At 38.8% G+C, this 14583-nt stretch overlaps 1 protein-coding gene across 1 annotated transcript in view; it reads right to left on the reverse strand.

Annotated features, from left to right (window-relative positions):
* LOC102149353 (uncharacterized) overlaps positions 1–14583 on the reverse strand; it is a 315161-nt gene that overhangs the window by 14875 nt on the left and 285703 nt on the right. The window contains exon 20 of the mRNA XM_070245788.1: positions 1607–1813. Within this exon, the coding sequence (XP_070101889.1) occupies positions 1607–1813 (207 nt within the window). The remainder of the gene's footprint in view (positions 1–1606; positions 1814–14583) is intronic.

Raw genomic sequence — 14583 nt, forward strand, 5'->3', positions numbered from 1 at the left:
CACAGATACAGATGTAAGCAGAGTAGTGGGAAATGACTCAGCCATGGTTCGGGAGCAAACGCAGAAGTGGGTGAATCGAGGGCCCTGATGATTGCTCCCTCTCTCATGAGGACAGGCCACTTTACACCTGGATTTCCCACTCAGGTCCCAAAGCCTGAGAGCTACAAGATGTTTCATAGCAGAAGGGCAGACACCCCTGGAGTCCTGGCTTCTTGAGTTATTTCAGCAAGTGGCGTGCACACATATTTAACCACATGCCTGTGCAAATTACAAAAAATAATAATAAGCCTTGGCAGTTTTGTTCCACGAGGAGATTTCTAAAGCCAGTGTTTCAGAAGTCTGAAAAGGATCATAGGCAGAAGTGCCAAGAGCAAGCGTGACCCAACCCTCCAAAGAATTCCATGGAATACAGTTATAGCCCCCCTGCTGTTTTGCTACAATATGCACGATTCCCTTTTATATCACAGCTTGGTAAGGGAGAGAGGAAGTGAAGTGGTAGGGAACCTTGTCTGGCACATCTGTGCTTTTCTCAGCAGAGTGTCCATGTGAGTCACTCCAGTACTCGAACACTGTCCTGGGCTGGCCTAGAAGAAAGGAGAAGCTGCCTATCTGCAAGACTGAGCTCCCAACAATTTGAAATTTCTTCAAGGTTATATTCCAAAGGGATTTTTATGAGGACACCCTTTCATCAACTTCATAAAAAAACCAACAATGGCTAAAGTCCATAGGGAAAGTGTGGTGAGAACAGGAATATTCTTGTTCTGCTAAATTCTTACCAACTAGATTTGTGCCACTGTTAGGTGATTTGCGTGCCAGCAAGACCGAGGAATCAAAATATGATATAGATTTGAATTTTCCTTCTCCTCTACCCTTAGTTTCCACCAAATAATGGAGAATAACAATCTTCCTGGTTCCATGCTTCAACAACATTGATGCTAATGAGACTGAGCCTCTGATTTCAATATGCCAGGAAGTTTGGATTCTGAGATTATGGTGCGGTGTGAGAATTTTTTTTAAACTCAAACTCAGCTCACCTAAAGACTCCGACTTTGTAGGAGGAAACACCACTTTGAGATCTTTGTCAAATGCTACATTAAAAAGTTTTTAAAGATTTAAGGATGGTGGCTTTTCTTTATTTTTTAAGATTTTTCTTATTGAAAAAAAAGGAAATGACACCATCTCATTCATTTTGTGTGAGATCATTTAAGCAAAGAGCTGTACACTTTGCTGAGGCACTGAAGTGTCCACGAACCCAAAAACCCCTTCTTCATCAACCTGCTGATGTTTACAAATGTTAACTGAGTCTAAGTTATCACAGGCAGAATCCTGAATTAATTTACTTGATTTATTTCCTGCCTCTCTTCCACATAGCTATGTGCAGAAACATTTTTATTCGTATATGCTGTCTTTTTTCTTTAGTAAAACACTAAAATACATCTTCAAGTCCACTATGGTATTAGAAACATGAGTTATAAATTATCTGCAAAAAAATTTAGAAGTCTTTGAAATCAAGTATAAACACACACAGTCACACACACATGTGTATGTACATTCATGCACTACAATACACACAGCATTTGCATCAAATATTTTCATATATACATACCTCAACAATAGCACCATCGGGCAGTCTGAGAAAATGGCGGTAAAGCTCTTGGAACCCACTGGGATAAACGTTGTATATAGACACATGAGAAGTAATATCTCCTGGACCAAGTGCAGACTCAGAAATTTCATTTAGATGTTGGAGGTCACAGCTAGAGATGCTGGACTTGATGCCATGGCTTTTCCAGATATAATCGTACACTGCCACCTAGTGAGACACAAATCCCCCCCCACCCCCCAGCCCCAGAAAAGGAGAGAAAAAAATTAATTAACTTCTGGCAAGAGCATAACCAATTTTAAATGATTTTACAATAAATCTGAAAGTCTCTGCCATCTGCAGGGCCTGCACTCCATTCCATGCACATTTTTATGACATATATCTAAATAGTGAAGATAGACAAATCCCCGGTGTGTGCTTCATAAAGTTAATTCTACACAGATGAAGCTGTAATTGGCTCCTACGTTAACCCAAAGTAGGAAGATCAAGCAGGCTGCGACAATGACAGTGTTGATTTAAAAAAAAAAAATGCTTATGAATGGTTTTATGAATGGGTGTTTGCGCTTTCCCGTCCAAAATAAATCTTTGCTCTTTTTTCTTTAGTGTTCTAAGTGCTAAGTCACCAAAACAGTATACAAGATAAGCTAAAGATATGTTTTACTAAAGTGCACAGGGCAGGATTTTTGCATACTCTATGTGTTTACCTCGTATTTTTTCCTTTGCGGCAACCCTCACTTTTGTACTTACTGGACTTTATTTTCTGGTAGGATTTCTCAGGTAACAATTCTATTGTCTAATACAATATGCTCTGTGGGGCCTTCATTAACGTAAATTGAATTATGAATGAATTGAAATGACAGTGTTCTATTACTTGTTTAAAATATTGGCGATGGAAATTAGACTAAACGGCTCTAAAATTTGTTTGAGACTGATAAACCTTCTAGACTTCAGATATCTTTGTTATCTTTTCCTATAACCGCTGAGCTATATAGATGCTTCTAAAATTTCCAATTTCCATATTCACAGATGCCAGTAGTTTCCAAAGTAGATAGAGGAAATTATTCAATGGATTTCTTCCCTCACCGGCTCTTTCTGGGCCAGCAAACAGTTATCTGTTGTTGCAGAAAGTCCATATCAAATATGTGCTCCAGAGTTAACCCCTCCTAAGATGATTTACAAATACCTGAAATCCTCAGAAATATGGAAAGATTTAATAATGTGAAAGAAAATTCTGGACAATTACTATTTATCAAGTTTATTCTTGGCAATAAACTCCCAAGATTCTAGCTAGTGACTTTTTCTTTCAAAATAAAAAGGGATGATTAAAATCTGAAAGACGAGGTAGAGAAGCGGTAAATGTCTTGAAATGGCTTGAAGGAAAGTAAAGACCAAGGTCTAACGCAATTAAAAACAGAAGTTTACTGAGGATTTATTCTAAGTTAGGTTTTTGAGAAAACATAAACATGCTTCAGGAGCGAATAATCTAGCAGGAATTCACAGTAAGAGACTAGTGTACATTTAACCGAAAACAAGTTTGATCGTAATGAGTGTGCAGAAGGAACCTTACCAAAGAGGTGAGGTCTGAGTTGGGTCTCAAAACATTAGGGAAATTCAACAGGTCTGAAAAGTGCACAAGCGCATCTGGCAAAGGAGCAGTGCTCATAATGGCACTGAGATGCATAAGTGCTTAGCGGGTTAAAGGGCTAATGTATGGTCCAGTGGACTGGATTGTAGGAGGGGTGTAAGGACCAGGATGTGAGGCTGGAAACATAATTTGGTGCTATGAAAATGCCATTTGCTGCAATAAGACATTTTGAGTGTAATTCATAAAGGAAGAAAATTGCTAGAAGTTTTTGGGTAGAAGACGGATTTGATTTGATTTGCATTTTAGAGTAACAGAGCCGAAGGCAGTGTGAAGGGTAGCCCAGAAGGATGAGAGGTTGGAGATCCTCTCGCCAAGTGGATATGATGAAACCCTGCATTTGGACAGTGGTTATTGGATTGGAGACAGAGTCAATGATTTCTCTTTCTGAAGCAGAACCATCAGAGTTTGGGGTTAGCTAGATAGAGCTGTGAGTGAAAGAGATGCCTCAAAGGCGAGAACAAGCAGGAGGAACCACTGGCCAGTAATGCCACTGAAATAGGGCTTTAGTGAGCAAGCAGGCAGGTTTGGGGAAGGATAGTAACCAACTCAGCATTGGATATGTATAAAGGAGAAACTCATTAAACTATGCAAAACTGTAGTAGCAACTATGGGCACATAAATCAATTTATATAATTAACTCTTAATCTGCAAGATAGTCTGGTGGAGATGTTAAGCAAAATCATATATCCCCAGGTAGAATCAGGAGGTGACTGATGGCAGGCTGCTCTTCAGGCTCCTCAAGAACTCTGTGAGCGGAGGCAGGATCAGAACGGAGGCCCCCTAGCTCCCCTCCCTGCTCACACAGCTACAGGCCAGGTATTACATACATCCCTCCTTCTCTGTTTTAGAGTCAGCCCATTTGCTGATGTTTCACAGCCTCTGGAGGTAACAGGTTAAACCTCAGGAAAGCAGAGTAAAAGAAATGAGATGAGAACAAGGCTGCCGTGTCCTAGAGAACCACAGGGTCGCCACCATTCCAGGAAGTCCTGGTGACACAGGAGTTAGATATGAGCCTTGAGAGATGGCATCCTCTCTGTCTTGACAATGCAATAGAAAACAAGCCCATGTTGCCCCCCTGGACACCGTTCGCATGTTTAAAGGCCTAGGAATATGTACACATTTGCCGGGAAGGCAGTTACTTTTGTTTTGGAAGCTGATTCCTTTTGAAAGGTAAGTGACCTTGAAAATTTGGGTAGTAATCTGTGCAGAGTAGTTTTAAAAATAATTCTTATTTACTTTGATACACACTTCATTTTCCTTCTCCTTTTTAATCATCTCTAGTCATAAGAAAGAGAGGAGTGAATTGCCTTCTGCCCAAAGACATCTTTGATTGACCTAGTATCGAGGAGAAAAAGGGGTGGGCACACTGGAAAGTAAGGCAGCATTATGTAGTGGCAGGCCTTAAGGTGGGTAGGTACACACACACACACACACACACACATTTTTATATATGTATATATATATATATATATATATATATTTTAATTTAATGTTGCAACTGTGTCAGCTTGGTATACTATTCCCATTTTATAGAGGAGGAAACTGAGGCTCAAAAACGTCAAGCAACTTGCCCAAAGACAAAGCTATGTGAAGATAATCCTTATTCCTTCCTCACAGAATTCCCCACACTCCTGGCCTCACTCCACAAGTTTTATTTACTCTCCTCCCTGGTGAATTTGAAACAAGAAATCAGAGTAGCTCCCCTTGCTCCTTCCTTCTTGTTTTTTGATATCCAGGCTACCTCTCAGAAGCACCCAGATTCTCTACCCATCCATTGTCTAGTTTTGACTGGGGCAGGCCTCCTCTGAGCATCACTGTGCGTTCCAGCTCTGCTGCGGCGAGTTTCCTTCCTTAGGGGGTGATGAGCTAGCAAGCTCACTTGACTGCTGACCTAGAGCCACATCTTCCGAACAGCTGTATCAGGAAAGAGACTGACATTTTTATTTCCTTGGGTCTGGCTCCTGTGTCTCCTCCTTAATTTTCTCAAATAGCTCAGGTGGCAAAACGAGGTGTATGACATAGGAGCTCCCTGAGACCCAACAGGAATCAGGCAGCTCTGACATTTGAATCCAGGTTGGTCTTACTCTAAAGCCCATGCACTTTTGATTATGCCACGTGGTAAAATGTTTGATCACGTAATGCACTGTTATCTTTGTGCATTACTGTGTGGCTGCAGGATGAGGATGTGTCAGAACATGATGCTAGATACTAAATATTTCCTTCAGTTTAGTGCTCACATGGAAGAATCTGAGCAAAGAATTTTTTATCCTTGGTCTGGGTGGGAATTTTGCAAACATCCTTCTTGATTCAAAAGGGGTACAGTGTAGTTTGTCCTGGAAAACAGAAATTGAGGCAGGACCCAAATTACTGCAGGCATTTAATCCTACTAATATCTCATGGAAGGTTCTCAAGATTCCTTAAATTGAGGATTAATTAGAAAGAATACTGTAATGTGTATTCTCCCCCTTTTTTGGACCATAAATTTCTAATACTAAAGCAATTGTAGTCAATTCCAGAATTTCTAGCTAGCAGTTCTTAAGATGGCTAGAATAATCAACTACCTATCAACAACAAGGCATGTGGATCAAGTTAAACCCTATTATTTTGCTGTATGAGTATGCACCTCCCTTTGGAAAAGAAGAAGCGAGAGTGACCCATAAAAGCTAGCTAGAAATGGTTATGCATCTGAACCAGATGTTCACACGGGAGAGAATATTTTCAGTTACCTGCTGATATATTGAACATTCTCCCATTGGCCATGAACGCATCCTACCCTACGGGTAATTGCTTCATATTCTTACAACCAAAGACAGCCTGAAGCAATTGGGGATGCTTAGCTTTGAAACCTTCTTAAAATCCTCCCTAGAGTTAAGAAAGTAGGGCAAGGCAGAAAAAAGAACATGGATGTTTTATAACAGCAACTAAACCTGAAGAGAGGCAAATCAGAGGATGGACACGGAGGTGAGGAGTGATGAAGAAATCACCATTCAATTTTTCTTAGGGCCTTTGGCTCATTTCTGAATAATCCATGTGGGTGAACACGATCCCCTGTAACTCTGTTCTCTTGACTTTTAACTCTATTTCTTTTAAAACTAGCTGTTGAGTAACAACCTGCTCAGCAAAACTGACCTGTGATATTTGATCACCAGGCTGAATGTTCACAAGTAGTAGTTCCCATTTAATTTGATTTCAGGCCATGAGGCAATCCAAATAGAGGAAGGGAAAGATTTGTTAAGGCAAATACCAGACAACCTAGATATTCTCACCTAGGGTAGGTGAGGAAGAAAGAGAAGGAAGCAGGATATGATTTTTCTATAAACTGCATTTTCTATAGATGCCTTTGTTTTCCATTTTCCAGTGAGTAATGGTTAAACTATTTGGCAGACTAAATAATATCCATAGAAAATTGGAGTTCACTCTGTATTTCTGCAAAATGATAGGCCAGAAGAAAGCTACTGTGCCCTATAAAGTCTGAAGTTAGCTCAAGTTAACTCTCCTGTCATCTGAAATCTCTTTCATTAAACCAATCAGATCTGTTCCTTTATTTCTAGGAGAGCCCAAAGTGAGTTAATGAATCTATCGAGACAAGTGAGTGGACAGATTATACCTATAGGACACATCTGAGGGACTAAAGCTGGCCTGCATCTGGAGGCACAAAAGCTTAGAAGAACCCACAAAATGCCAGGCCCGCAAACAGTAATCCTTAAATGAAATTCATCGTTCAGCAGAAAAACAAGTTAAGGGCGGTAATTCAATGGTAGACGAAACAGGCCGGAACAGGTTCAAATGCTGCATATTTCACAACAGAGCTTAATTAAAACAGGACTATGAGGCTGTTAATTGCATTATAATAGTTCAGCATGAAATTAGGTCTGATGTGAATGTCCTCATAGTGGATTTGTTGATGTTATTACAATTACACAGTGGTACATAGATTTACTGCATAGATACATTTTTAACAGTTCTTGGGTGGATTTCTTTTCTTTCCTCACTCGAATTTGCACTCTATTTACAAGTGTGGAAAGTCGGCAAGAGGGATCCAGGGTCAGGAAATTAGGTCGTACTGGATGATCCAGTTGGTCTCCTGTGTATTTGAAGCTTAGAACTCCAAATAAATTGTGCCTTGATGATCAGGATTTTATTCACCATTTCTTTAGTAGAGAACATATCATTAAAAAACCAGATCTCAGTAAAATGGGCATCTCACCCATAAATGCTTTATTTTGTCTTAGAAAGCAATGTCTTCCTTTAGAATTAATGAATACAAATGTATTACTAAGACTGTGCCGGTAGTTCCACAATATTATATATACCAGTGTCAATAAAAATGTCAAAATTCCAAAGATTTGTGTTTAGTAAAAAATGGTAACTCCCGTTCACAGGGTGGAAAAGACATAGCAGGAGTTGGTTTTCCAAATGGTAAGAATGGAGGCTCTTCCTTGATCCATCGACAGTTCCCACTTTTTGGACAAAGACATAGCTGGCTCACAAAGGAGTCTAGCCTATAACTTTGACTGAAACACTAAAACCTTGGAAAATATCAGAAGTCTTGGAAGAATATATATATATATATATATAGTAAGGTTTTCAATTTTCATCTAAATATCTTTACTTCCATGCAGCCTATGTATATCAGCAATTTTGTGTTTCTTCATTTTGTATTTTCCTTTGAAATAAAAGAGCAAAAAAGTAATAGAAGATTACTCACAGATAACTTAGGTAAGTAAAATGATTATGCCTTGATGTTTCTTTTTTTAATATAACCATTTGGAGTACAGAACAAGTATATAAGTAAATTTGAAACAATTTAGAGAAAGGTAATAAACTATTTTATATTGCCAGAAAGTCATACTTTTAAACAAAATTACCTATGCTTAATTTAGATAGAAGTTATGTAATTTTGGGAAAGTTAATATGTATTTATATGTGCTTGTATACACATTATATAGTAAGTTTTGTTATTGCAAACATCCCTAATTTTGGTAACCCCCAAGTTTTACATCTTGCATCTGTTAGTGGAAATATGTGCTTTTTGTACTTCTACAGCAAAATTCTTAAGAAACCCACTAGAAAACCACAAAGAACTCAACTTCTGGTTACGATATTTTTTGTAGCTCCTGGGAAAAGAAATAAATGAAAGAAAAAGACGCAGGTTATTTCATGCAAGTAGACAGTCACAGGTCTTAGCAGTATTCCCAAGGTCTTTGCTTGTGAATATGTATGCAAATGTTAATAATGGTACCGATGCAATGATATATGAACAGGCTATGGATTGTTTCAGAGTGAGTGAAGCATAGAACAACACCCCTTTGCCACTCGCTGCCATTGCACTGTGCACGTGTAGCACTGGCTACCAATAGGAAGAGTGGATCACAAGGGTGAGAACACTCAGCTAGAAAGGGGAGATTAGGAACAGAGAGGGGATTCAAAGGATGACAGAGAGGAGAAAGGTAGAGAACAAAACCAAAGCTTGGCTTCAGCGCCCCCCTGCTCTTTGAGATAAATCCTACAGGTGGCGAACGCATTGTTTAAATGTAAAGCATGCATAATGATGTGGCTAGCAGTATTTTCCATTCATACACTCCACTTTCTATACAGGAAGAAAAATTTTAAATTTTTAAGTCAGATTGTGTAAAACATATAAATCATGGCCATAGAATTGCACAATATACTCAGATCTTCAAATTTAAAAAGAATTCCAGAAAGAAAAAAAATGAAATTTCAAGGTTATTTGTCTATTTGCTCTAATATTTTAGTTCCTTGTCCTCCGAAAGAACTGAAAAAACACAATTGGACTGACTTAGTTAAGACAACCAGTTTTAATCCAATTATCAGAAGGAAAGAAATCTCACTACAATTTTTTCCTTTCCAGATAGGGACTTGCAATGCGATGCATAGACTTGGCTGAAGTTTACTCAGATGCGTTGAATCCACTAAGCCACTAACTCATTGATAAAATGGGTTCCAGATGTCAACTGATATGTAGATTACTTGCCCTTTCTTCTTAGAATAATTATTCAGCCAGCACTTCTACCTCTGCTTTGATGTGAAAAGCATTGAAACAGAAGGTGCATCCTCTGTCAGGAAGAGATCTAAAAAGGGGCTATGGCCATGCTGGCGACTTGTTCCATACCTTTGGTTTAATTTTCTCGAAGGGTAGAAAACTACCAAAGCGTAGGACAAGCAGAAGATAGAAGAAGAGTTGTCTGTGTGTGGGTGTATGTTCTGCCTTATTTTCAGAATAAATTACCACAAACTTTGGTTGCCAACTGAAACGAACAAAACTATATGAAATATAATTTCTTCACAACTTAATCAAATTTGTTCCAAAACTAAGCTAAGTAATATAAATTGGCTTAAAATCTAAGAGGGAGAATTAGCAGCAGCAAGGGTGAACTTGTCAAAGACTGAGCATGCTCCCGCATGAGCTTTTGCAATGCTATTGCATGAGTCCTCCTCAGACACCTACTGGGCTCTCTTCCTTCCTTTAAGAGGGTACCCAAACGTCACCTTGTCAGTGTGATCTCTCCCGACCCCCCTTTATGAAATAGCATCTCCACCCTTAACCATACTCTATACCTTCTTTTTATCGTAACACTTACTCTAAGTCATACTACCAATACTATATATTGACTTATTTATTGTCTGTCTTTCTGCACACAAATGTAAGCTTCGTGAGGAAAGGGAGTGGAGCCTGGCTCATGAGAGGTACTAAATATATATTTGTTAAAGGAACAAATGAATGAAGTAAGTGATTCAAATGGATTCAATGTTGAAGGCAACCATTGTTTTGTTTTGATTTGTTTGGTTTTTGTCATGCCCATCTTTGAAGCAACTGAAATTGATTCATTTTTGCCCACTGCAGAATTGACACGTAAAACAAGTGCTCTTTTGTGTCAGTTCCCTAATAATACAAAGGCCATTCGTTCAGAAGTACCAGTGAGGCGAACTCTCTACCAGCTTCCCACAGCGCAGGTTCCAACTCCCTGTTTCTTAACTTACTGAAGTTTCTTCAGCTGCTGTTTTATCACATCTCCCACCTACTCCGCCCACAAGCCAAAAGATTGCCCATGTCATAACTCTCCTGGAATAACACCCCTTTGCATGCATGGAAAGCCTTTACTTCAGAGTTACAATGCATTATGTGATAATTAATTGCCTCATTAAACAGCCCTACAAGTAAGAAAGTATTATTTTGATTTTATAGATAGTAGGTCTGAAATAAAGGAAATAAAAACCACATTCTTACCTTCCATAAGAATACTGAAGAGATAAGAAAGGATGAACGAAGTCCATCTTCACACAAAGAATTGATAGGGATGTTAATGGTTTAGCGGTCAAAACAAAGACAATTTAATTTAACACCTTCCTCTTACAGGAACAGGGAATATTTCCCGGTTATTTTTCACCAATATAAAAGAAATCAGTATGTATCATTTGTGCTTTAAAACGAGGTCCTTTTTCATTATTCAAAAACATTTTTGAGTCACTCATTCAAACTAGATGTCACGAGATATGCAGGATAAAATGCATTTTTTGGCCTCCATGAAACTTACAGTTTACTAATGGAAATGAGACACCAATGCAATAATCATAATTTAAAACTAGTAAGTTTTAAATGCCCTAGGAGAGATTAAAAATTCTAAAGGATTGGAGTAGGGATAAATCATGTCTGTGATGAAGCCATGAAAATAGATGGCTCCTGTTGAGCATCTCTCCTGGGCCAAGACTTGGAATAAGGGAGAGAAAAAGGCCACGTATGTGAATTTATGTATTTTTGACTTGAACGATAAAAGAATGGGGGGAATTTGGCATTCATCTTTTAACCAAACTTCTAGTTTAGCAACGTTCAGTGAGTCTAAGTTTTCAAACAGTTAACACCTTTTGAGATTTCAAAGGATATTATCAGTTTCCCGATTTCACTGTCACACACATTAGACCTTACTCTTTTTTTGAATGTAGGTTTCTCTTTGAGCAGGAAATTTCCAGAGCAGAATGAAAAAAGAAGGAAAACAGCATATAGGAAATTGATCATAGCAGTAACTATTCTGGGAAAGATTGATGAACAATAAGAATTATAAATATCACTTATTTAGGACTCATTATGTAAAAGGCTCTGTTCAAAGCACATTCATTCATTAGTTCATTCATTCAACCATCCACTCGAAACCTCTTGACTGAAATCCTACTTTGCACCAGAGGAATATGGAGACACAGAATTGAACCAAAGAGACAAAGTCCTTGCTCTACTTCATCTGGTCTGGTAGGGGAGGAAACAGACAATAATAACTAAATATACCATGAGTGCTATGGAAAAAAGGAAACAGGATGGGGATAGGCAATAGGGTGGAGTGGGGAGGATAAAGGGCTATTTCTTTATTCAGAGTTTCTATTTTACTCAGGGAGAGTCACTCAGAGAAGGAGGTGTTTGAATAAATGTCTGAATAAAGTGGGAGTGTGAGTCATGTCTGTAAATGGGGGAATAACATAATAATAAGTACTGCATGTACAAAGTCTGTGAGAGGAGTACACTTGTCTTATGTTCAAGAAAAAGCAAAGGGGCCAAAAGGACTGAAACAAAGTGAGCAAAGGGAGAAATACGAGGTAAGATCAGAATGGTGGGAGATCGGGGAGAGGAGCCAAGCATTCAGGGATGTGTAGACCACTGAAGAACGATGGCTTTTGCTCCAAAGGGATTGGAAAACCATTGAACATTTTTTTATGTGTGAGGAAGATTCATCCTGAGCTAACATCTGTTTCCAATCCTCCTCTTTTTCTTTTTAGTTGAGGAAGATTAGCCCTGAGCTAACATCCATTCCAGTCTTCCTCCATTTTATATGTGGGATGCCTCCACAGCACAGCTGATGAGTGGAGTAGGTCTGCACCGGGAACCTGGGACTCCCAGGCCGCCAAAGCAGAGCATGTGGAACTTTAACCACTTGGCCAAAGGACTGGCCCAGAAACCATTGAACATTTTTGAACAGAGAAGTAACATGTATGACATTATTAAACTTTATTTTGACTGCCTTTCTAAAGGACACATTTTAAAATTGTGAAATGAACAGAAAATGATGCCAAAGTACTCATTTCAACGGAAGTAGGAAATTCTATTCACTTTAAACCATAAATATATATTGAACAGCTTTATCCATGCCTCTTACTGTTGAGGCTGTGCTATGGAAATCAAATGTTTGGAGAGGACTTGGCTGTAAAAAAACATCCCCTGGCCCCTTGTTTACTTTTAGGAAGAAGAACGCCCTGGGAAGCAGGGCACCTATATGATGTCACTAATGAACTTGGGGTCTCACTTTCTCCATCCATAAAATGAGGAAATTGGATTAAATGATTTCTAAGACATCTTCCAGTTTGAAGAGTTATATATTTTGTTTTCTTATTTTTTTTTAACTTTTGTCCTTAGGTAAAAACTATACCCACCAAGAATATCAGCCACATAAAATATAGGCCATTTCCGGCTCCCCAAATTTTCCTTGTGCCTCATTCCCAGTCAATACTTACCTCCAACCTCTGCCACTTCTTCAGCTTCAGGCCTGAACGAACAATTCAGAGCTTCTAGCAGCAGCGATTAGTTTTTCTATCATTAAACTGCAGATAAATGAAACTATACAGTACATACTCTTTTGAAACTGCTTTTTTTCACTCAACCTAGTGCCTTAGAGATTCAGTCATACTGTTGTATAATAATATAATTTAAATATGCGTGGGTTTTTCTTGAAACATATAATAAGATAGGTCGCATTCGTCCATTATAACTATGTTTCTTCAGATTGTACATAGAAGGCAGAACTCACCATACAGATAACTGTGCTTTTGTAAATTCTACATCCGTTTCTTTTTAGAGTGAAAAACACATAGCGTTGAAAACAATACTTACTCTTCTCTTCATACCCAAAAAGTGTGGTATGCTTTCAGGCAAGGGAGCAGAAAACTTATCCCTCTGATTTTTAAAACCTGTTGCCTGTCTATCCCAATTCCACTCCACACCATCGTTACTCCAAACAAAATGAACTACATACAGTCACCACAAGCATGCCATGGTCTCTCATATTTTCTTTCTACATGAGCTTTTCTTTCTACATAAAATGCTTCTCCCTCTTCTGGTCACTTGGATAATCCTTACTAGTCTCTTCTGATCCCAGCTCAGGCATTGCCTTCTCTATGAAATAGTCCCTGACCCCTTCCTAGAGGACTAATTGCCCTTCCTCAGGTTCTGTTTGTCCTCTGGATACATGCTCATTAGCATTCCCAATGTCCCGTCTTATATGTCTCTATTTATAACTCAAAGTCAGCTCTTTTCAGCTAAGTACTCCAAGAAATTAGCACAGGTCTTGGCACATAGTTTGTACTTAAAAAATTTGTGTTGACACAAGGAATAAATAATTGAATAAGGTGAGAGCAAAATTGTGCTTCCACCCATAAAAAGAGTTGTATTAACAGTTTCCCAAGATTCCCACCTCATTTATCAACATATTTTTAAAATTAAAAAAAGCAAGTATGGGGCTGGCCTGGTGGCACAGTGGTTTAGTTCACATGTTCTGCTTTGGTGGCCTGGGGTTCACCAGTTCTGATCCCACGTGTGGACCTAGGCACTACTTGTCAAGCCACACTGTGGCGGCATCCCACATATAAAATAGAGAAAGATGAGCATGGATGTGAGCTCAGGGCCAGTCTTCTTCAGCAAAAAGAGGAGGATTGGTGGCAGATGTTAGCTCAGGGCTAACCTTCTTCAAAAAAAAAAAAGGAAAACAAGAAAACACTTTTTTCTTTTTACCCTTTCCCTCAGATATAATTAAATAGTTCTTGTGATGACCAAGTAACTAGTTCCAGAATATCCTCCTCCCCGTAAGGAAATATAAACCTGGAAAAATGTACAAGGGAAATTTTTTAGGCACTTTGTGAAAACCAATTCAAGGCTGTGAGAAGAGCAGTGTCTTGAAACGTTGGCTTTCTGACCCTACTGTGATGTAGCTGTCACACTAACACCCAACAACAATCCCAGTTTCCAACTGAGGCAGAAGAAAGAACATACTTTAGGAGTAAGAAACACACATCATAGAGTAAGACCTGTCTAGACCAATACTAACAAAGTCTGAAATGAAGCCTGGGGAAGATTTGCAGTAGAGACAGTAGAGTTTGGAGCTTAAGACCCTTCAAGATAAATGGGCACTTAGAAGGTCTTGAGACATACCTTGGGCTTTCCTCAGATTGATCCTAGCAGAGTTTAAAACCAAGATGACAGAAGTTCAAGGTGATTACCCAGTAATTTAACTATCTGCTAAAACAAGAAGAAACACTTGTTACAGTAAGATAATGGAAT

The sequence above is a fragment of the Equus caballus genome, chromosome 20 (genome assembly GCF_041296265.1).
Source record: "Equus caballus isolate H_3958 breed thoroughbred chromosome 20, TB-T2T, whole genome shotgun sequence".
NCBI classification, from domain to species: domain Eukaryota; kingdom Metazoa; phylum Chordata; class Mammalia; order Perissodactyla; family Equidae; genus Equus; species Equus caballus.